Consider the following 21,797-nt stretch of genomic DNA (forward strand, 5'->3'; position numbering starts at 1 on the left):
GGAAATGGCAACCCACTCCAGTGTTCTTGCCTGGAGAACCAGGGACCAGGGAGCCTGGTGGGCTGCCGTCTATGGGGTCGCACAGAGTTGGACACGACTAAAGCGACTTAGCAGTGGGGTAATTAATAAAAAACCTAATTTAATGCATTGTGTAAGCATTAGGACAAAGTTAATAACGCTTAATATTAAAAACCCAACAGAAACCCATGCATATATAGATTTTTTAAAAATATGGCAAAGAATAAAAAAAAAAGACAATAAAAAATATGGCAAGTGCCATTGCACACTGCTGGGGGAAAGAGGGACTAATTCAATAAATGGTACTAGGAGTGTTGGTTATCCAAATAGGCAAAAAATTAAGTTACCTATTTAGCCCATACTAAAGCTATTCCAAACTGAATTAAGGACTTAAATGTTAAAATCAAAACTTTAAAATGTGAGGGAGTAACTTGGGGTAGGAAGGATTATTTACACAAGACAAAGAAGGCACTTATCATAAAAGACTGGCACTTTTTATATTGAAATAGATCCATAAAGTGAAAAGACAAGGCGCAAAACGAGATACGTAACGACGTAAGCAACCGACAAGAATTTAACATTCCTGAGCGCTAGGAAACAGTACGAAAACACACCCCACTGAGAAGAAAACTGGACCAACGACCAGAATAGGCACTTCCGGAAAAGGAAGCGTCGGCCAACACACGGAAAAGCTACGAAAGAGGCTCAACGCGCCGACAACCGCGGAACCGCAGCAGAGCAGCCAAAGCCCCAAGTGCAACTCGCCCGGAGGACCCACACCGCCTTCGGCGTTGCTGGGTAACCATGCGGCCGCAAGGCGGGTCCGGACCTGGGGCGCTTCCGCCTGGCCCACCCCACCCGAGCGGAAGTGACGCCAGAGGCGGGCCCGAGCGGCCTGCGGCGGCGCGGCAGCAGCTCCGGCAGCCTCGCGAGGGCGCGGCGGCAGGTGAGTAGCGCGTCCTCGTCCTCCTCGCGCGTGCGCGCCGCGGGGCTAGCGCGGTCCGCCTCCTCCCTGCCCGCAGCTTGTGTCCGCGCCGCCGCGGGGTCCCAGGAGACCCCAGCCCCCAGGGCCCGATCGTGCTCGCGCCCAGCGCCCGGCATTGGGATCCGCGCTTGTCCGCGCCGCCCGGTGGGTGGAGGCGCTCTGAGCAGATCCGACTCCCGCAGCCCGGGCTTCAGTTCAGCCGCGCTTTTCCCCCAGGACAGGATTAACTTCCACCCCTCGTTAGCTGCTCGGGAGGCGAGCCAGCCATTGCTTCATGGGTTGCCTGGGAGTAATCTTAAAATATGCTAAGACACGATATCCGTGAGCTGCCGCTACCCACAGTCAGAGATCCACGTCCTGTTACTAGGACAGCGCCTGTCAGACGACCGGCCCGGTAACCAAAGCTCAGCTGACGGTTACTTATCTATGGGGTGATCACTCTCTGCAGCCGGTCTTCTAAGCAAAAGCAAGGCAGAGTTGAAAAGGAGGAAGAATGCTGTCGTCTGTGAGACTTCAGCTCCCCCTTGAACTGACTGCCTGGGAACTGACAGGCAAATCCTTGCAACCCTGTAATTTCAGCCGAGGAGCTTGTGCGATGGGCTTGCCTCCTCCTAGGCTGCAGATTGCCTGGAGAATTCCATGGACAGAGGAGCCTGCCAGGCTACAGTCCATGAGCAAAGAGCAGGACACGACTAAGCGACTCACTCACTCAGGCTGCTGATGTCCTGAGCCTCACGCAGACCTCTCCCCTCCTCTCTTGCACTTTGTGAGCCTGCAGTCACAGCAGCTCAAGGGAATTCAAAAAGTGCCGGGGCGGGGTGGCGGGGGGCGGTGAGGCATGGTTGTCTGTGCTGAGGATTTAGCACTTACCAAGAAATTCCTGTTCTCAAGGAGCTTCAGTTCTATGGGAAGATACAGATAGTAAGTACAATAAGTTAGCTGAATTAGGAGCAGGAAAGGGTGAAATGAAAATGGCCCTGTTAACAACCAAGTGGAGATTTGCCTGGGCATTTTACCAGTTCTCTGAGCCCCTGTTGCACTGGTTCCAGTGCTTTCGGCTTCGAGTGTCAAGCATCTATTAAAACTAGTTCAACCTCTGGAGGGACTCCACTGCCTTTCATTTAGGAATGTCCAGGGGACCAGAAACAGATGGGGCCAGCAGCTTAAATGAGACCATCAGGATCTGATCATGGCACATGGGGTCTCACTAGTATCACCTCATATAACTCTTTAATCTGTTTATGTGTTGGCTTTCTTCTCAGGTTCCTGACTCTGTCCTACCTGCTTGTATTAGTTATCTGCTGCTCTGTAACAAATCAGCACAAAGTTTAATGGATTAAAACATCAAACATTTATTATCAGTTTCTGTGGGTCAGGAATTCATGAGTGACTGAAGTGATTATGCTTCAAGGACTCTCATGGGGTTGCAACCAAGGTACTGGGTGGGACACACAGTCCTCTAATGTCTTGACTGGGACTGGAGGTTCTGACTCCAGGATAGCGTGCTCACTCAAGCCCTTGGTGCCTTCTGGGCTGTTGGTTGGAGTCCTAATATCCTAGCTTGGGGGGCTTTTGCACAGGGCCCATGGCCTCCTCACCTCAGAGCAGGACGTCAGAGAGGAGAGGATGGTGAAGCCACCACACCTTTATGAACTTGTTTTGCAGTTTTGCTGGTTCTCCCGCCACATTCTATCCGCTAACATCACTAAGCACAAAAGACTTCACCTTTTTATTTTTTAAAAAAACAATATGACCAGGGTATATTGGATATGCCTAGAATGTATCCGGTGGGTCTCTAACATATCTAGGAAGCCCCGGTCTAAGCAGAATTTTGGCTGGTTCTGGGTAGTCATAATGGGAAGGAAAGTGTTATAGGGAAGTTTTAAGGGGCATAGTAGGCATTTATTTATTTACTTACTTATTGGCTGTGCTGGGTCTTTATTGTGGCATTCGGGCTTGGTTGCTCTCCAGCATGTGGGATCTTAGTTCCTCTGCCAGGGGTCGAACCCACGTCTCCTCCATTGAAAGGCGAATTCTTAACCACTGGACTGCCAGAAAGGTCCTCAAAGACTTCACCTTGAAGGAAGGCACATCAAAGAGCTTGTGAACTTATTTTAAAACCACTTCTATGGGAAGAGTGCCTCTGTAATTCCGGTTGGATCCTAACCCCTGTTAGCTAACTAACCCCTGTTAGCTAACTGATAGCGATGGCACCCCACTCCAGTACTCTTGCCTGGAAAATCCCAGGGACGGAGGAGCCTAGAAGGCTGCAGTCCATGGGGTCGCGAAGAGTCGGACACGACTGAGCGACTTCACTTTCACATTTCACTTTCATGCATTGGAGAAGGAAATGGCAACCCACTCCAGTGTTCTTGCCTGGAGAATCCCAGGGACAGGGAAGCCTGGTGGGCTGCCGTCTATGGGGTCACACAGAGTCGGACACGACTGAAGTGACTTAGCAGCAGCAGCAGCTAACCCTAGACAAGGAGCTCTCCTCAGAGTTACCAGAACCACAGTCAGCTTGTGGAAAAGTGCATTTACCCAGAGAAAATCCAGGTGCTCTTATAGAAAGAAGGAGTAGATGTCAGGTAGTCAAACTGACCCCAACATCTGATACATGCTGTATATTTTAAAGGAGGTTTTAAAAGTCACGTGCTCCTGCACAGTGTATACTTCAAAATAAACTGTTAATAAATGCATTTATGAAAAAGCCCACAAAAAGAAACACAACAGCAACAAAAAATGCATTTATGAATTACTCTTCGAAGAAAAGCTGACAAGCAGAGCATAGGAAGAATTGGACATTTATTGACAGGTGAACGTGTGTGTTTATTTTATGCCATGCACTATGCTTTATCCTGGGAAAACAAAGGCCACAAAGAAGGGATACCCTCTGAAGTTTCTGCCATCCGGGGCAGGTCTCACCAGTGGCTCAGTGAGTAAGGAGCAGTGGTGGGTGCGGAGGAGGTGGTCTGGTTTGAGTGGACGTTTAAGGCCTTACGACTGAGGGAACAGTTGCTCGGTGTAGGGTTTGGGGAGAGATGACACTACAGGTTGGCAAAAGCCAGGTGGTGAAAAGACCTGCAGGCAAATTGTGAAGGGTTGGTCAAGAGTTTCAAGCAGGGGAATGACATAATCAGATGTTTTAGAAAGATGTCTCTTGCAGCATGAAGGCAGGTTTTTTTGTTTGTTTGTTTTTTAATCAAGATTTGAGATGGCTACAGAAATCCAAGTGAGAAATTATCAAAGTATGACCTAAAGTAGTTGCTGTTGGTAGGAGAAGCTAATTCAAGAGGTAAGTCAGAAACTACAGGGTTTGTTGGTTGTTTCGAAATGTACCGGATACCTCGCTCAAAATCAGTCTTTATAAAACCCGCAAACGTAGTGAATTTTGTTCCCTCTCTCACTGTGTTAAATCCTTCATGGAATTTGGATATGGTGTCCGAAAAGAAGAAGAACACTGATTCCTAAATGAATAACCAGAAAGCAGATGTTGAGAGATCAAATGGCATGTCTCCACAATCGGAGCAACTTTTTAAAAAACTGGAGGTGGGGCATGGTGGAGAAGAGTGCTGGTCTGTAGACGGAAACGGTTGGCTCTGTTAGAAATCACTGAACTGGGTGAGAGGAAGGATGGGGCTAGTGCTCTCTGCGTTCACGAATATCTAAACGTTTGTGTGCCAAAAGCTTTTAAAAAATAAGTTAATTCAAGTGAGGACCAACTTATAGGACTGATGAAAGGTGATCAAATAAGAGTTATTCTTTATCTTCTTAAAAGCTCTGCCTTCCCTAATGTGAGGACAAGAAGAAACACTGGTTTGTGGGGGAATCAGAGGAAATTCGGAGAAGGCAATGGCAACCCACTCCAGTACTCTTGCCTGGAAAATCCCATGGATGGAGGAGCCTGGAAGGCTGCGGTCCATGGGCTCGCGGAGAATCGGACACGACTGAGCAATTTCACTTTCACTTTTCACTTTCATGCATTGGAGAAGGAAATGGCAACCCACTCCAGTGTTCTTGCCTGGAGAATCCCAGGGATGGCAGGGCCTGGTGGGCTGCCGTCTATGGGGTCACGCTGAATCGGACACGACTGAAGCGACTTAGCAGCAGAGGAAATTAAATCTGCCTTAGAACTCAGGTAAAAGGCTTCTTCCATGTGATTTTATGGATAAATCTGCAAAACCTTGTTCTGTGTAATAGTCGCTTATCTGAAATACAGGTGGCTAGTCCTTCTTAGCTCACTCTTAGGCAGTGTTCCAGCCACCCTCACCCGCTCTGACAGGTGTGGTCTTGATCTTGTGAAGGAAAAGGATTGTGCTGAGGTCTGGTCCCTAAACACTGACCTGCCCGTGAAACACTTGTCTTTATCCGGGAACCGTGAATGATCTTAAAATTTGACCTCATTTGAAAGATGATGAAGGGCATCTTCTTTGTCTTGAGATTATTTGCTTAGTGACAAGAGGAAATAGTTGTTCGGCTGTAAACAACTGAACACTGAAGTGGGCATTGTCTGACTTCTGCTTTGCTCAGCCCAAAACCCAGTTTGCCCAGTTGGGTTCTGTGGGCGTCTCTCACATGCATGCCTCTGGTTGAATGCTGTCGGAGCAGCCCTGATGTAAAGACATTCCTAGGCCGCTTGTGTATGTCACAGCTGGCTTTGGGGACAAGCGTTGGGGCACTTGTACGTAAGGTGGATTCATGATTACAGGTCAGGAGGTCTGAGCACCAAGACAAGCTCTTGAGTGAAGCTTTCTCCCCACGTAACTGACACTTACCCAGTGTCTGCCGTGTGTTTGGCACCGGAGAGTCTGCCTGCCCTAAAATAGCTCCCGGTCAGTGGCTGTGGGAGGAGTATCATGGACGCTTTGAAAGAAAAAGGCCGAGTTCTCTGGTGGAAGGTGGCCTGCCCGGTCCATGGGGCTTGCGCAGAGCTTCCTGAGGTTTGACGCGGTCCAGCCGAGGCTCGGAGGATTGAGAGGGCCCTCCTGGCAGGGGACCCAGCCCCACAGAAGACTTGAAAACCAGCCCCCTTACTGGTCAGGTCACAGCACGGCCAAGTGAGCAAAGGCAGTGGATACACGATTAGATGCTGTATGTTCCGTCCTTTATGATTCCTGCGCCTTTGAAGTATAAGCCCGATGAGTGTGAGTTAGGGGGAGAGATCCCCGTGGAGAGAAGTCTGCTCCCCCCTCACCCCCACCGTAAGAGTCTCGCTGGACCTGATCAATCCTCGATTAAACCTTTTCCTGGTTTAATCCAGTGACAAAATCCTTTTGGTTTATCTCACTAACTGGTGAAGCTAAAATAGTGAGGTTAATCTATAGTCAGAGTTTTTCCTGAGTGTTCCCTGCATGTTTTTCATGTTTTCTAATTCGCAGTTACCCTTGATTAAAATAATATCTGCTTTGTGAGGCTGTCACCCTAGTAAGGTCAAGTAACAGAAGCAGCTATTCCTGCATGAGTGGGGGAAGGCGGTCTGTGTCTCCACCAGGACTTCTGGGCAAATAACAGCGGTGCCTCCTTCCTTCTTCCCTCACAAAACAGACTGTGCTTCCATGTTCTGAAAATTCTCAGCTAAAACCAGAGTTAAGATTTTAAGGCAGGCAGTTTAAACAAAAATTTACTTACTTGAAGCCAATTTTTAAAAATATGCAAACAGCCTTTCTGTTTGAAGTGCTTAATTTTCAACGTCTGACCTCTTTGATTCGTAGTCTGAAAATTCCTTTAAAAGAATGCTGTGGGGACTCCCCTGCTGGCCCCAGTGGCTAAGAATCTGTCTTGCAATGCAGGGCACACGGGTTCAATCCCTGGTTGGGGAACTAAGATCCCACTAGCCTCTCTGCACAACCAAAAAAAAAAGGAATGCTGTAAATTTGAACATTTTAAAATTGGGCAGGGGGTGGGGATGGGGGACACGTTTCTTATTAAACTCCTCTAAAATGATCTCTCCTAAAAAAAGTTACCAAATTTTAGTTTAAAAAGTTAAGCCCCTGCTTTCATAATTCCTGTAGAATTGTCAGGTCTTTGTCGGGGCAGTTCTCCCTTGTTAGACTCTTTGTTAGCCTTGTTAGACTCTGTGCTTTCACTATGCATCAAACAAAGTTAGGGTGAAGCTTTTTTATTTTTGATTTTTCTGTTGTCTCTGACTCAGTAAACTCTTCTCAGAGAAAGAACTCTTGGAGGAAAAGGAGTTATTTCTTTTCTCCAAATACTGCATCTTCTTGCCCCTCCAAATGTTAACTCTTGCTGGGTGTTCTGTCCTCCCTGCTGGGCGGGTGCGCAGATTTGGCCTTGAGCAGACACACCCAGGGAAGCTGGGTGAGGCTTCTTAGTGCTGGGGGCGGTGGCGGGGCTGCGGTTTTAAAAGCCTCACACAGTGATTGCGTGTTTATCTCAAGCAGGTGATTCTTAGACTCATACCTTTTACCTTAATGGATATCATCTCCATGCATTTTCTTTCTTACCTCTCACTTTTCCCTTCATTTCTTTTTTCTGTTGGTTTACTTTCGTAGTTATTTGGGAAGCTCAGAAGCCTCAGGAGAAAAAAAACCCAGTGACCGAAAATCCTGTGAATCAGCTTGATTTCTGTTGTTAAGTCCCAGAGCAGCTTAGAAATGACAGAAAAGGACAGGGCTGCAAATGAGGTCAGGATTCAAATCGCCGAGCCTCAGGGCCTTGCCCTTTATTATCTTTGCTTTCTCTGTTGTATCCCAACAGCTGTTATTTGAGGTGAAACTGAAAGTCACTCAGCCGTGTCTGACTCTTTGCGCCCCCATGGACTATATAGTCCATGGGATACTCCAGGCCAGAATACTGGAGTGGGTAGCCTTTACCTTCTCCAGAATCTTCCCAACCCCGGGATCAAACCCAGGTCTCCCACATTGCAGGTGGATTCTTTACCAGCTGAGCCACCAGGGAAGCCCAAGAATACTGGAGTGGGTAGGCTATCTCCTCTCCAGTGGATCTTCCCGACCCAGGAATTGAACCGGGATCTCCTGCATTGCAGGCGGATTCTTTACCAGCTGAGCTATCAGGGAAGCCCCATTTGAGGTGAAAGCGGCTTCATTCCTTCGGTGTCCGTGTGCCCAGCGTGGGCTGTGCTTTCCTTCAGTATCTGTTGCCCTGATGCTGATGAGGATGCTTACACAAGGCTCCCACGTTGAGTTTTGCTGATGTAGAAAATATGCATTCCATGCCCAGGCTGGCCTGTCTTTCCAGTGGCCCTGTTACTGAGAGCCCATCGGTGGGGGGCTGTGGGTCTTTCCTCTGTTGGCAGGTGAGGGCTAATTAATCAACACACCTGGGTTTGGGCTTCGTTCCGGGGTTAGGGTTGCAGAGGCTTCATTGCGGTATTAGAGGCAAAAGACCTGTTAAGTTTCTCTTATTCCCCCTTTGTGTGGAATTGAACCAGAGCAGCTGCGATCTGAAAGAGACTGGAAAAAAGCCTGGGGTTCACTGACTGACTGATCCGGCTCTGGGGAGACTTTGGGCACTGTACTCTGCATCTGCCAGGCTCAGGGGTTGGGCTGACACCCTGAGCCACTCTCAGCGCCTTCAGTTGTGAGCGGTGCTGTGGGCACCCAGGCCAGGTCCAGGTGTGCCCTTGGCTTTGCGGACCCTGGAGCCCCGCCACGCCCTCACGGGCTCCCTTCCTGCCCAGGCAGGCCCTTCGTGACCTCAGGCACCTGTGCTGTCTTCTTCAGGTACTCGCTGTACGTGAGCAGCAGAAAACCAGAGGGATGTTCTCCCCATGGTGGGGAGGGAAGTGATTGCCGTGGGGGGCCTGCAGAAAGGCGGTGATTGGTTTGAAACAGGCGGGGGGATATGTTGGCTGTTCTCAGAGGTCTTTGCAGAAACTCCACTGTGGTTGATGTTCTGCCAAGAACAAGCAGAACAAAGCACAAACAGTTCTCTGACTCTGGAGCAGAAGCCTGGAGATCAGGCAGCTCCAGGGCGGCGCCAGTACTGCTGGAGCTCTGACCCCCCTCTCTTTATTATTTTTTAAACTGTGTACTTGGAACTAATTATAGGCTCACAAGATGTTACAGAAAGCTCACAGAGCTGGCCCCGGCCGCTGGTGACGTCCAGCGTGGCGTTGGAGGTGCTGTGGGGCAGACCCGCCTCCCCGCCGCCAGCCTCCGCACGCGCTCCCTCGTCCTCAGACAGGACGGGGGCGGTAGGCGTGTGGACCCCCCACCCGACAGGAGAGCCCCGCCTGGCCCCTAGGGACCCAGGAAGGAGGAGGAGTCCAGGGAGTGGTTTAGAGTCTTTCCCCAGTCTTCCCTCTGTGCATGGTTTGTTTCCAGGTGAATCAAGTCTTGTTACTTGGTAAGGTTTCTCTCCTAAGAACACAAACCTTCCCCAGGAAGGAGCACAGTATCCTTCACCTGTTTGTTACAAAGTATCTTTAACTTGGAACTCTGTTAATGATTAAAAGGAAAAAAGTTATTCAGAGTAACTAGAGTGAGCTCTTGACTCAGGGAGGTGCCTGGTGTTCTGGCTCCTAAGGGGGATAGGCAGCAGGGCGGAGGGCCAGCGCTGCTCGGGCCTCCAGCCAGAGACACCCCCGGCCCGCCCCAGCACACTGTTACCTCACAGGAGCTGAAAGGGCTCTCGAAGACGCTGCAAGGTAGAGCTCAGTATTTCACTTTCCGGAGTGGTTTACTACTGGCCCCAGTATCAAAATGCCGTGCGTGCAGGCTCTGCCCGAGGTGAGGGCGGTGGCCTTTGGCCTTGCTTGGGGCCTGCGTGGTGCACAGCAGGATGGAGAGCCTGTGCTTCCGCCAGGCTAGTCTGTCCGTACGCCTGCATTGCTGTCTCCAGACTCCTCCAGGGCCCTGGTAGGAAGGTGCAGGGCTGGAAACGGGGCCAGCCCAGGGGCTGGGCGGTCCACAGTGGATGCACAACCGGAGGGGTGACCAGCTTGCCCCAGGAGCATCCCACTGAGAGAGCCCAAGGCAGAGCATGGTGCCGGCGCCGACTGCCCCCAACTGTGGGCCCGAAGAGCCCCGGCCACCTCGGGTCCCTGGTGCCCACCGATTTCTGAGTTTGGCTCTCTGGCTCCCCTCCATTCTGGCACTGTCTGCGTGACTTAGCCACTGAACCATGCAAACAACAACCTCTTTCCAACAAATTCTCTTTCTACCAATATTAGCTGCGGTATTTTGGCAAATGGGAACCTTGGGTGGTGTAGCGAGGTCGGACGGGTACCTTGGACGGGACACCAGAGAGCCCACACCTGTCATGGGCCGCAGCTCTAGGGGCAGGCGGTAGCCTCCTGAACACGGTTTTTCATTAATGGTCTTTAGACGCTGGGAAGGCTTACGTGTAAGAGAGGGATTAGATGTGACTCCACAGCACAGAATCTGGGCCGGGAGCTGGTCACGGGAGGCAGATTTCAGCTCGCAATACCGCAGATTCCCAGCAACCAGGCCTGTGCGTCCCCACCGTCTGCAGGCCCCACACCATTTCTGTGCCACCGCCCGCAGGACAGCAGTGTGCTCGGTGTCATCTAACACTTTCCTTTAGTCAACTCACTTTTTCTGGGTTTAATACACTTGACGAGAACTGCCCGCGGGGTCGGGGACACAGAGCTTGAGAGGGGGCCGCATCCCAAGTCCTCATGGCTGGGGGGGCCGGGCACAGCACCCGCACCCTGACTCCCAAAGCTCTGCTGCTGCTCCGGATACCAAAGCGGGGCTGAAAATGCCCAGCACTTGGCAAAAGAGGTAAACCTCCCAGCATGAGGGTGCCCGTTCCAAACGCCGGTGCTGACGACCTGTCTGTGAGCTGGCTTCCCAGACCCGCTCTCCTGGCGCCCCCTCCTCCCCTGCAGTCAGATTCTGGGCTGAGAGGAGGCCCTGGTCACGAGCCTTGCTCCATTTCCTGTGTCCGGCTCATTTCCTTGACAGGCTCACTTTTTCACAATGTGAAAACTCCTGTCTCAACATTGAGGAGAAGGCACAGACATCTGTTTTTTTCAGTTGTGGTAATGTACACGTAACATGGAGCTTACTATCAGTGACATTTAGTACATGCATGAGGTCTGCAGCCATCACAGGACAAAGCAATGCCCGATAGCAGTCGCCTCCCCCGCCCCTGGCACTCACTCACCTACTTTCTGCCTCAAGGGAGCTGCCTGTTCTGGACACACTGAAATGAAGCCATCTCACCAAGTGAGTGTTCACAGCTGTGCAATACTCCATCACGTGGGCAGACCCGTGCTGCTTACCCACCGCCTGTAGAGAGACACTGGGGTTGTTCGAACCATGAAGCTCTGAGCGTCTGTATGCAGGGGCTCTGGGTCTCCTGGGGGGCGCCCGGGAGTGGCGCCGCTGGGTCAGACTGTGGCCCCATGGCTGACCGTCCGAGGAACCGCCAGGCCACCTCCACGGCAGCTGCCGCGATGCCCGCGCCCTCAGCCGCACACGACTGTTTACCCAGGGTCCCCACCTCCTCCTCCACGCTTACATTTTTTCAGTTTATTACTAAAGCCGCTCTAGTGGGTATATACACAGGTTTTTATTATATAAATAGAGAAAAGCCATTAAAGGGAGAAAGTAAAACGTTTATACAGGGAATCGGCGCTCTCTGTGGCCTCTTCCTGATTCCCTGACCCACCCCGTGGGAGCCCGTCACACCGTCCTGGTTTTAACCTCCAGCAGGGCCTCCCTTTCGGGTAGATGAGGATTTCACCCACTCAGACCCTGTGATCCCCCGCGTCCTCTCAATGTGATCTGTGCCCGTCAGGACACTGGTTTGGCTGTTTAAAAAGGATCAGAATGACAAATACCTGGCCTTCCACAAGACAGAAGTGTGGGACTTCCCTGGTGGTCCAGCAGTTTATCTCCACCGCAGGGGGCTTTGGTTCGATCCCTGGCAGGGGAACTGAGATCCCACGTGCCGACAGGCATGGCCAAAAGCTAAAATGACAGCAGTGTGTTTCCTTCTCATACAACGAAGAGCTCGGGGCTGGTGGTGGTGGTGTGCAGCCGTCAGCGGGTCAGAAGGGTCTCCCCCATGTTTTCCGAGCCAGCCTCCCCGGGTTGCCTCCCTGCCCATGCCTGGTGCACTTGGCGAGGGGCAGGAAGGAGGGAGGTGGCCCGCACCCTCATTTCCAGCAGCAATCAGCTTGCCGTGCTGTGGGTCAGAAGCTGAACCTATGCTCTCCGTGCCTTTAGCACGCTAAGCCTCAGCCTCCTGAACACTGTTCCCTTTCGCAGAGATGGACGCAGGCCCCAGCAGGTCTCGCCCAACACCCAGGTCACACTGAATAAGCGCAGCCCCTCCCTGGGGTCTGGCCCTCTCTCGGGGCAGGCAGGAGGCCAGTCAGAGGTGACTCAGTTCATGGTTAATGTTTAACGTGTGCTTTGCTGTAGTCTCGCCTGGCTGGCCTACCCAGGTCAGCAGGTGGGAGCCGTGGTGTCTGCTGCCTCTGAGACCACGGCCTCCCAGTTCAGAGCCCTTCTCCAGAGGAGCCGAGATGCTGTCTCCTGGCTGATGGGCCACGGCCACGCCAGCTCCTGACCGCCTCTCCTTCTGTCGCCACTGCAGTGGCTGGGAGGTGAACTCAGGGATGTGCACACGATGACGGACGGCAAGGACTTGGAGGCCGAGATCCACCCGCTCAAGAGCGAGAACAGGAAGGTGCCAGAGAACGCAGGGGGCCCGGCAGGAAAGGAGCCCCGCAAGACGCCGGCCCCACAGACTCGCCTCTCACGCTGCCGGACTGCGGCCTTCTTCCTCTCCCTGTTCGCCTGCCTCCTCGTGGTGTTCGTGGTCTCCTTCATCATCCCGTGTCCAGACCGGCCAGCGTCGCAGGGGGTGTGGAGGATCGATTACAATGCGGCAGGTGTGGGCGGCGGGGGCACCGAGGGACCCCGGGTGCCCTGGAGTCTCAGAAACGGGAGTGCCCTTGGGATGGGGGGGTGGGGTCGGGAAAAGAAAGGGGCCCTTGTGGTTACTTTCCTGACTTAAAAAGATATTAGCAAGAGAGCCCTGGCAGAATAGATGCAGAGAAGGCCGTCCCAAAGGTGAGAATCAGGCCGCTGGTCTGCTGTGGGCCTCCTGCTGGGCTCCAGCCCTCCCTGCCGTCTGGTGCTCACGATTTGGGCCTGCAGCTGAATCTGCTTCCTGGGCATGCCCCTGCCCGCTGGGTGCCGTCCCGCGTCGGGGGCCTGCGTGCTCACAGCCTAGCAGTGCTGCTTTGAACAGACTGGAAGCCCTCTCTGGTGGAATAGGGCTTCCCTCATAGCTCAGTTGGTAAAGAATCCGCCCGCAGTGCGGGAGACCTGGGTTCAAACGCTGGGTTGGGAAGATCCCCTGGAGAAGGGAAAGGCTACCCACTCCAGTATTCTGGCCTGGAGAATTCCAGACTGTATAGGCCGTGAGGTCACAAAGTCGGACACGACTGAGCGACTTTCACTTTCTGGTGGAATGAGGGAAATTTCTTCCATGAGCCCCACTTACAGTCGGTTCTGTTCAGAATTTGGTGCTTAGTTTTGAGAGCGAGCGGTAACATGTGCTTCTGTGTTGGTTTTTGTCAGGTTTACTGAGAGATAATTCATGTATCATTATATCCACCTGTGCTGAGCGCATGACTTGGTGACTTTTAGTCAGCTGAAGGCCTGGCACCTGGGCAGCTGTCTCTGCATCTAGCACTGAGACCGTCCCCTCATTCCTACCCGGCTCCTCGCCGTGGCCTGTCCCCACCAGCGGCTCCTATCCGCATGCACTTGCCAGTCCTGGACATTTCACATGAATGAAATCCTGTAAGACGCGTCTTCGCTTCTCTCACACGAGTTCATCCGTGCACTTGTGTGTTCCTTTGTGTGGACAGGGTGTTCATCCACTGACCAGCTAGTGACCATTTGCATCGTTTCAGTTCCTGACTTTTCATGAGTAACACTGCTGTGAACATTTGTGTACAAATCATTGTGTGGACGTGTCCCGTTTTTCTTGGGAAGACCGGCAGCAACAGGGTTGTTGAACTTCACACTAAGTCCGGTTTGACCCCGGTCCCTTCCAGGCCTCCGTTTCATGTCCCCACTGGGCAACACTCGTCATGATCTTTGCCGTGTGGCCTTCCTAGTGGGTGTGAAGTGGTATCTCACTGTGGTTCGTGTTACCCTGGTGACTGCAACGTTCACGTGAATTATTGGCTGGTCTTACTCCTTCTGTGGTGAGCGTCTATTCATATCTTCCACTCACTTAAAAGTATGATTGTCTTATTATTAACACAACATTGTTAATCAAATATATGTCAGTCAAAAATTTTTAAGGTTTTTATATTAATATCTTCCAAGTACAAGTCTTCCATCACATATATGATGTGCGAATGTGTGTGACTCATCTGGGGCTTGTGTTTTCATTCTCTTTAGGGTGTCTACTGAAGCACAAAAATTTTAAATTTCGATGAAACCAAATGTATCCATTTTTTTAGTGTGGATTTATGCTTTTGGTGTCTAAGAACTCTTTGCCTAAGTTAAGGCCATGAAGATTTTCTCCGGGTTTTCCCGTTATAGTTCTCGCTCTGCCATTGAGGTCTGTGATCCACTCTGAAGTTGCCCATGCCCCCACCCCGCCTGCCCAGAGGGCACTCGCGTTTTCAGTCCCTCTGGCAGGAAGCTGCTGCTTTCTGATCTTACCGCGTGTGGTCCCCGGCTGACGCAGGGTGGGCAGCCCAGAGCTCCGGTTATGTGTCTTAAATCAGTGCTTCTCCAATAATGGGGGAGAAGGCAAAGGCATCCCACTCCAGTACTGTTGCCTGGAAAATCCCATGGATGGAGGAGCCTGGTGGGCAGCAGTCCATGGGCTCGCTAAGAGTCAGACACGACTGAGCGAATTCACTTTCCACTTTCACGCATTGGAGAAGGAATGGCAACCCACTCCAGTGTTCTTGCCTGGAGAATCCCAGGGACGGAGAAGCCTGGTGGGTTGCAGTCCATGGGGTCGCACAGAGTTGGACACAACTGAATCTACTTAGCAGCAGCAGCAGCAGCAGCAGTTCCAATAATGTGCGCCTTCAGTCTGCTCCCAGAGTCCTGAAATGGGAGCTTTTCACAATTCTATCTCATTTTACCATTATTTTTGGAGGAGAGGGTTTATTTGCCAAGCTCTTCACCACTTAACTCTGAAAGTCTTCTGTCCGGTATTCAATTTTTATTTTTGTGGTAAAATACATATCACCAAAAAAAATTGCCATTTTAGAGCAAACAGTTGAGTGGCATTCGTTCAGAAGACCGCATGACCATCATCGCTTTTTCAAAACTTTTGTCACCTCAGAAGTTCTATGGCCGGTGCGGGGCGCCTGTCCACCCGCCTTCCCGCCCAAGCGCTCCCGCTGTCTGTGCTGCTTCGTCTCTGGGGGGGCCTGTGCTTAGCCCCTCACGGGACTGGAGGTGTCTTTTGTGACTGGCTGACGACACTTGAGGCTCGTCCATGCTGCAGCCTGATGCAGAATTTTGCTCTTTTTTTATGAGTGAATAACAATCTGTTTTATGGATGGATCACATTTTGTTTATTCTTTGACCCATGGACACCTGGCTTATTTCCACGTTTTGGCTTTTGTAAATAACGCAGCTGTGAACGTTCCTGTACAAGTGACTACTTGAGTCCCTGCTCTCAGTTATGCTCGCTGTGCACCCAAAGGATGGAAGTGCCGGAGCCCAGGCTAATTCTGTGCTAACTTTCTGAGAAACTGCTGGGCTGTTTTCCACAGCGGCTGCCACATTTTACATCCTCGGGAGCGAAGGACAAGGGCTCCGGACCGGAAACTCCGGTTTTCTTTTATTTTAATAATCGCCATCCTAACAAGTAGGAGATGGTGTCTCCTCACGGTTTTGATGTGCTTCCCTTATTACTAGTGATGTTGAGTGTCTTTCTGTGAGCTTATGGGCTATTTGTACATCTTCTTAGGAGAAACATCTTTTCCAGTCTTTTGCCTGTTTTTGAATTGGGTTGTTTTTGTTGCTGTACACTCTGGATCCTCCTCATCAGGTGCACAGTCTGCAGACACTTCATCCCTCTCTGTGGCTCTTTTTTCCCCTCTCCTGACAGTGCCCCCGATCAGGTCCAGTTTGCCTGTTCTTCCCTTTTGTCGCCTGTTTCTTTTGTTGGTTTGCCCCCATGTTTCTTTTTCTAAGAGTTTTATAGTTCTGGCTCTTCAGTTTAGGTCTTTGATCCATTTTGAGAAAATTTTTGTATCCAGGGTGAGGTAAGGGCCGCATTTCATTCCCTTAGATGTCTGATTTTAAAGCATGTAGTTTGTCGTCTGAGTCCTTGAATGGAGGAAGGGTAGCCCCTGTGAGCGTGGACTCCAGATCCCAGGCTAATTAGGGCAGGCCTCGGCCCTGATACAAGGTGCTGCCCAGGTGTCCTTAGCACCTGGTGCCCCTTCTGGACGGCATGGGGTCGCCAGCCCATGGAGGCGGCACTGCCCTGCTTCCCTCCGTGGCCCAGAGCGGGGCACGCCAGGCCTGGCCTGGGAACATGACTCGTGTTTCCTTTCCAGTCGCCTATGACTTTCTGGCCGCAGAAGACGTGAACAAGGACAAGATCCAGGATATTCTCTTTCTTTATAAAAATACCAACAGCAGCCGCAGCAATTCTAGCCTCTCCTGTGCTGATGAAGGTACGTTTTGTTTTTATCCCAAAGCTGAGTACTCCCTGCAGGAGGAGGAGGGGTCCCCTGGCCTGCTCGGGGTTTGGGGGAGGCAGCTGGCGGCAGTCCTGGACACGCCCACATCGCCCCCTCCCTGTCTGACCCCCGGGGCTTGGGGCCAAGGCCTGGGGTCACGCTGCAGCCAGCGGCTGCCCTCCCTCCAGGCTTTTCCTGCCCCTGCACCTTCGTGGCCGCTGTGTCCGGAGCCAGCGGCAGTGTCCTCTGGGAGAGGCCTGTGGCCCAGGACGGGGCCTTCGTGGAGTGCGGCGTCCTGCAGCCCAGGGGCAGCGCGGCGCCCTCTGCCTGCGTCGTCCTTGGCAGGCCCGGCTCTCTCGTCGCTGTGGACACGCTCACAGGTGGGCTGCTCCCTGCAGCGGGCCCCCTGGGCTCGAGGGTCTCAGGGCTACACACTCCTCAGGGGTCAGCTCGCCCTCCCCGGGGGCAGTGAATCTGGACAGGAGGGAAGGCACGGGCTTGGGGGTCGTGAGAAGTCACACTCCATTGTCCTCCCCTCCAGTGCGGCTGCGGGCACCTGGGGCTGGGGCAGCCAGCTGCTGCCCACTCGCGGGGCAGATGCAGGTGCTAGGCCAGGTCCAGGGGGAGCGGGGTATGCGCAGGTCCAGCTCGAGCCACGAGGCGCTTACATGCCTTAAAGACAATAGGCCCAGGTCCCCTTCCAAGGCCCTGAGGAATCCTGCGCCTTGACGCTAGGGTGGTTCAAGGTGGCACTTGCTTTATAAGCTGTGGTTTTAAGGACAGGCAGGAAAATAAAGAGGAAATGATTTAAGAACACGTCTAAATATGGATGTGGGCAGGTTGTACCTGGGTCAGACGCCGTCAGGTCAGCACCTGCAGCCCCCGGGTCCCCACCAGCCTGCACCTTCATTCTTGCCCGGTGCGTGCATGTGTGTGACCCCAGAGAGCAGCGGTGAGCCAGGCCCTGCCTACCTGGGAAGGGGAGGTCCACATCGGCCAACCTGCAAACACGATGCGGGCAAAGGAGGACGCCGTTGACTGTGCCTGCGGGCCACCCAGCAGTCACACACACAGCACTTGGGTCCTATGTTCCGTTTCAGGGAAGACCCTGTGGAGCCAGCCCAGCAGCTTCAGGGGAAATGCGTCCGTCCTGAGCCCTCTGCTCCGCGTGCCCGACCTCGATGCCGACGGGGCCCCAGACCTGCTGGTCCTCATCCAGGAGGAGAACCAGGTACCGCCCCATCCCAGCTGTGCAGCCTCCCCATCAGGGCCTCGTTCGGGGCCCTGAGACGGGCAGAGAGCACGCTACCCACCAGAGCCGCAAGCGCAGCTCTGAGAATGCGCAGGCAGCCCCGCAGCCTCCAGCCTCAGCCCTGGACGCCTTGCCAGCGGCCTGAGCCCCATCTCCTCCGCTTGTGCTGCAGGTCAACGGCTCCATCTACTCGGGTGGCACCGGGCAGCAGGTCAGCCCCCCAGACAGCCTGGGTGTGGATGGGACCAGCGGCTCCATCCTCCATGTCACCAGGGCGGGGGCCCACTACGTCCTCATCCCCTGCGGTACGTGGTGCCCGTGGCCCCAGGATGGCCTCCTCCATGGGCCTGCTGGCACCCGGGCGGAGACAGGTGTGGGGCTGGCTGTGCCTCCAGGGATGCGAGGGCCTCACCTGCTGAGAGGGGACAAGGCTTGTCTATGTTCCCAGGCACCGCCCTTTGTAGCCGCTCCGTGAAGGGCCTGTACGAGAAGGTCAGCAGGAGGGACAGCCCGCTCAAGAGCGACCCCCTCTGGGAGGACATGCTCAGCGCCGCGTCGCACAGGCTGGTTGTGCACAGGTGGGGGGAGCGAGGAGCCCTGGGGCGCACAGGCTGTGTGCAAGGGATCTAGGGTCACCCTGGGCTCAAACTCAGAAACTTGGTGCATAGAAATGGAATAAAAACTGGGAAAAGATGGGTCCCCCTGGGCTCGCTGGTCCCTGCATCCAGCGAGGGTCTTGTTATCCTGAAACTGGAGAAGCAAGAAACGTGAGGCTGCGCCCTGGGAGCCCCACAGGCGCCCTGGGGAGTGGGGGAAGAGGACGAGGAGCATCCCACCCACCCCTGTGTAGCCCCCATCCCACCCCTCCCACCCCTGCAGCTCGGGGGCCATCCGCTACTTGATGAACGTGCCAGGGAAGGCGGGCGATGACCTGCTTCTCGTGAGCACCAAGGCCTACGTGCTGCTGGACGGGCAGGACCTGACGCCCAGGTGGACTTTTGGGACAACCCAGGTCCTGAGGTATGGGGTCCTTCTGCAGGGAGCCGGGCCCCCCAGCCTGTCCCCCTGTGGAGACCTGGGGACAATGCCACTGCCTGTCACCTGGTGCCACCCTGCTGAGGAGGGCGGTGAGACCCCCCTGATGACAGCAGCCCCTCGCTGGCATGCCCCCATCCCGGGCACCTCCTCACAGAGACCCTGCATGAGCCCCCTCGTTGTTCTCCTTCCAGAAAACCTGTTCTTGGCTACTACAAACCCGACACCCCAGCCGTGCTTGTCGAGAATGGGACCGGCCCCAACAGACAGGTCAGCGGCACCTCCTCCAGCCTCAGCTCTACTCGCAGCTGGGAGCAGGACCAGGCCCCGCGAGCCGCCCCCAGGGCTGCAACCTGTCCTCTGCCCCCGACAGGTGCTGCTCCTGGACCTTGGCTCCGGGGCTGTCCTATGGAGCCAGGCCCTCCCGGGCCTCCCTGGGGACCCGCCATCCGCCAGCCTGCCCACCGCAGACCACCGCTCCGCCTTTTTCTTCTGGGGCGTCCACGAGCCGACTGACTCCAACCAGACGGTAGAGTCTTGGGTTCTGGCTGACAGCGTGGGGCAGACCCAGTGGCTGGGGGTGTGCAAGGAGACAGAATCCCCCGGGGCGGGCAGAGACGAGGGGGACTGGGAGGACGGGGGGCAGCAGCTGGAAGACCCCGAGGAGGGTCAGGCAGGGAAGGGGGGCAGGAAGTGGGTGCAGTGCTGGCACTGGCGTTTCCCGGGACCCCAGAGGACACAGCTCCGGGCAGGGCCTCGGTCGTGAGCGTTGGCCTCACCCTCCACCCCGCACTCACACAGGAGCCTGGAGCCACTGGGCGCCGCCTGTACATGCTCCACCCCACGCTGCCCGGCGTCCTGCTGGAGCTTGACAACGTCTCCGCCCCCATCGTCGCCTTCCAGGGTGAGTGCGCCCCCCGTGGGCCCGGGCCCGCCAGCTGTAGGAGGCCCACGCTGGCCAGCCCCCCCCACCTGATTGCCGTGTCCCCGCAGTGGTTCTGCTGGAGCCGGGCCGCCACGCTGCCTGCATACTCCTGACGGGCCCAGCCAGCCCCAACCCGCCCGGCCTGGTCTCCGTGACCAAACAAAAGGTGCAGGACCTCGTCCTGGCTGGCAGGGTGGTCCACCTGGCCGAGGGTGGCACCGAGAGCGACCAGGCCGTCCGGGACCGGCTTTCCCGCCTGCGGTACCGGAGCGAGGCCTAGACAGGCTGGCCGAGCCCACAGGGAGGAGGCCGCTGCGGTCACACGTCCCGGGACGTCGGTCCATCACTGACTCAGTCTACGTGCTGACTCCTGACCTGGCCACACACTCTGCACGGGTCCTGCCACCCCAGGGACACTCAGGTCCTCACTCAGCCCCCCGTCCGAGCCCCTCGGGGTTTCCCTGGGCAGGGCCCTGGGCCGACAGCAGCTCACCCTTGCCCCTCCACGCCTGCCCAGAGACACAGCCGCCTAAGTCCCCTCCCCCTTCGGTCTGAGCCTCGCCTTCTCTGCACTGTCTCCCGGGGTCACGGCTCCTCAGGGGGTGGTAGGCCACTCCAGACCCCACATGGTTGTGGTGAGTTGCCCGGACAGCCCGTGACAGGGCCACGAGGAACGGGCCTGGCAGGAGGACGTGCCGTGTGCAGCTGTGAGTGCCCTGAGGACCTGCTCCACATACCTGGCTCCACGTGCACCCCTGGACGCACACCAGGGCTCCTTGTCCCTCAGGGGTCCCTGCAGCCCTGACTGTGGCCAGCGGCCCCTCCTTCCTGGTGCTGGGACAACTCCCCACCCCAGTTGGTGTCACCTCTGTGCCTTGTTCGCCCCAGACTTCCTGGTGCTGTGGGGGCTCCGCCGTGACCGGACAAGAGCACGCAGCCTAATGGCCCTGGGCACCTCGGGAAGAAATCAGAGTAAACACTGGTTTTGCACCATCGGGAAAGCCCTGTATGTGCCTGTGTCTCTGCTGAATCGGTGGGAAGTCCGTCTAAAGGGAGGGCATCCAGCACCCAAACTGGCTGACCAGTTGTGGGGGGCATCCAGCACAGCCTCCAAGTGCGTCTTGGGTCTGCGACCCCACCCTGCTCACCCAGAACAGGGCAGGGGCCTGGCCTGTGGGTGCACTTCCCTCTCTGGGACCTGCGAGGGGTCCCCCAGCCACCCAGCAGGAGCAACCCAGGCAGGAGCTTCAGTGACTCGCAGGTCTGGGCACAAAGCAATGGGGCCACGTGGGGAATCCTACAGGAATTTACTAAAAGCGTTTACATGACGAACCTGCTTCCAAAACCAGCTCTGCTTCTTGCAAAAGCCTCGGGCATGGCAACGCGGCTCGAGTTGAAGGGGTGCATCCCTTGTTCCTGTGAGAAGCCACGGAGCCCCCGAGGCCCAGAGCAGAGCTCACACCGCAGAGAGAGGAGCCTGCCCCAAGCAGCGAGCAGCCTGCAGGCCTCAGGACTGTGTGCCGGCAGCCAGGAGTCAGGGCCCAGAGACAGCCTCCCCTGTGCACCTGGGCCTGTGAGTGAAGCCGCTGTGCCCGTGGCCACTGCGCTCCCCACAGGGGTGCCTTCAGGCACAGCTGGCCCTGGAGACCTGGGTTCAGCACCACCCGGCCCCCCAGAGGACTCGGCATCCATGTGCCGCCAGAGCACAATATTCTCGCCGGGTCTCCCCCCGAAGCCCAAACCCCAAGTCTGCAGCCTGAGCTCTGCCCAAGGCCTGTGGACACCGCATACGGGACCCTGAACCCACAGCCTCTGACACCCAAACTGCCCACTGCTCACTTCACCAGCGATCGCCGCCTCCACGCCACGCGCATGCACCACCACTGGGACCACAGCACCGCGGGCTCAGAGGGAGGGCCCTGAGGCCTTTATTTCTGTGCCGGAG

General features: G+C 54.9%; 1 protein-coding gene across 4 annotated transcripts; it reads left to right on the forward strand.

Annotated features, from left to right (window-relative positions):
- The first annotated feature begins 889 nt into the window (after window positions 1-889).
- Window positions 890-20,853, forward strand: FAM234A (family with sequence similarity 234 member A). 4 transcript variants are annotated; one of them, XM_055561547.1, is made up of 12 exons: window positions 890-964; window positions 12,557-12,854; window positions 16,515-16,634; window positions 16,829-17,020; window positions 17,741-17,871; window positions 18,065-18,197; window positions 18,341-18,470; window positions 18,772-18,912; window positions 19,122-19,197; window positions 19,301-19,456; window positions 19,729-19,831; window positions 19,921-20,853. In XM_055561547.1, exons 2-12 carry the CDS (start codon window positions 12,590-12,592, stop codon window positions 20,130-20,132), a joined length of 1,659 nt encoding a protein of 552 aa, XP_055417522.1. In that variant the 5' UTR covers window positions 890-964; window positions 12,557-12,589; the 3' UTR covers window positions 20,133-20,853. The 4 variants fall into 4 exon arrangements, with proteins under 4 accessions (XP_055417522.1, XP_055417523.1, XP_055417524.1 ...); XM_055561546.1 differs by lacking the exon at window positions 890-964 and adding an exon at window positions 3,978-8,706; XM_055561548.1 differs by lacking the exons at window positions 890-964; window positions 18,772-18,912 and adding an exon at window positions 3,911-8,706.
- The last annotated feature ends 944 nt before the right edge of the window (window positions 20,854-21,797 follow it).

This window comes from Bubalus kerabau, chromosome 23, assembly GCF_029407905.1.
Source record: "Bubalus kerabau isolate K-KA32 ecotype Philippines breed swamp buffalo chromosome 23, PCC_UOA_SB_1v2, whole genome shotgun sequence".
NCBI classification, from domain to species: Eukaryota; Metazoa; Chordata; class Mammalia; order Artiodactyla; family Bovidae; genus Bubalus; species Bubalus kerabau.

Excerpts from the sequence above, each read along its gene's own strand:
- FAM234A (XM_055561547.1), top strand. The coding sequence starts at position 12,590 with ATGACGGACGGCAAGGACTTGGAGGCCGAGATCCACCCGCTCAAGAGC. Across the intron at positions 12,855-16,514 it reads GATCGATTACAATGCGGCAG|TCGCCTATGACTTTCTGGCC; the intron begins GTGTGGGCGGCG and ends TTTCCTTTCCAG. Across the intron at positions 16,635-16,828 it reads CCTCTCCTGTGCTGATGAAG|GCTTTTCCTGCCCCTGCACC; the intron begins GTACGTTTTGTT and ends CCCTCCCTCCAG.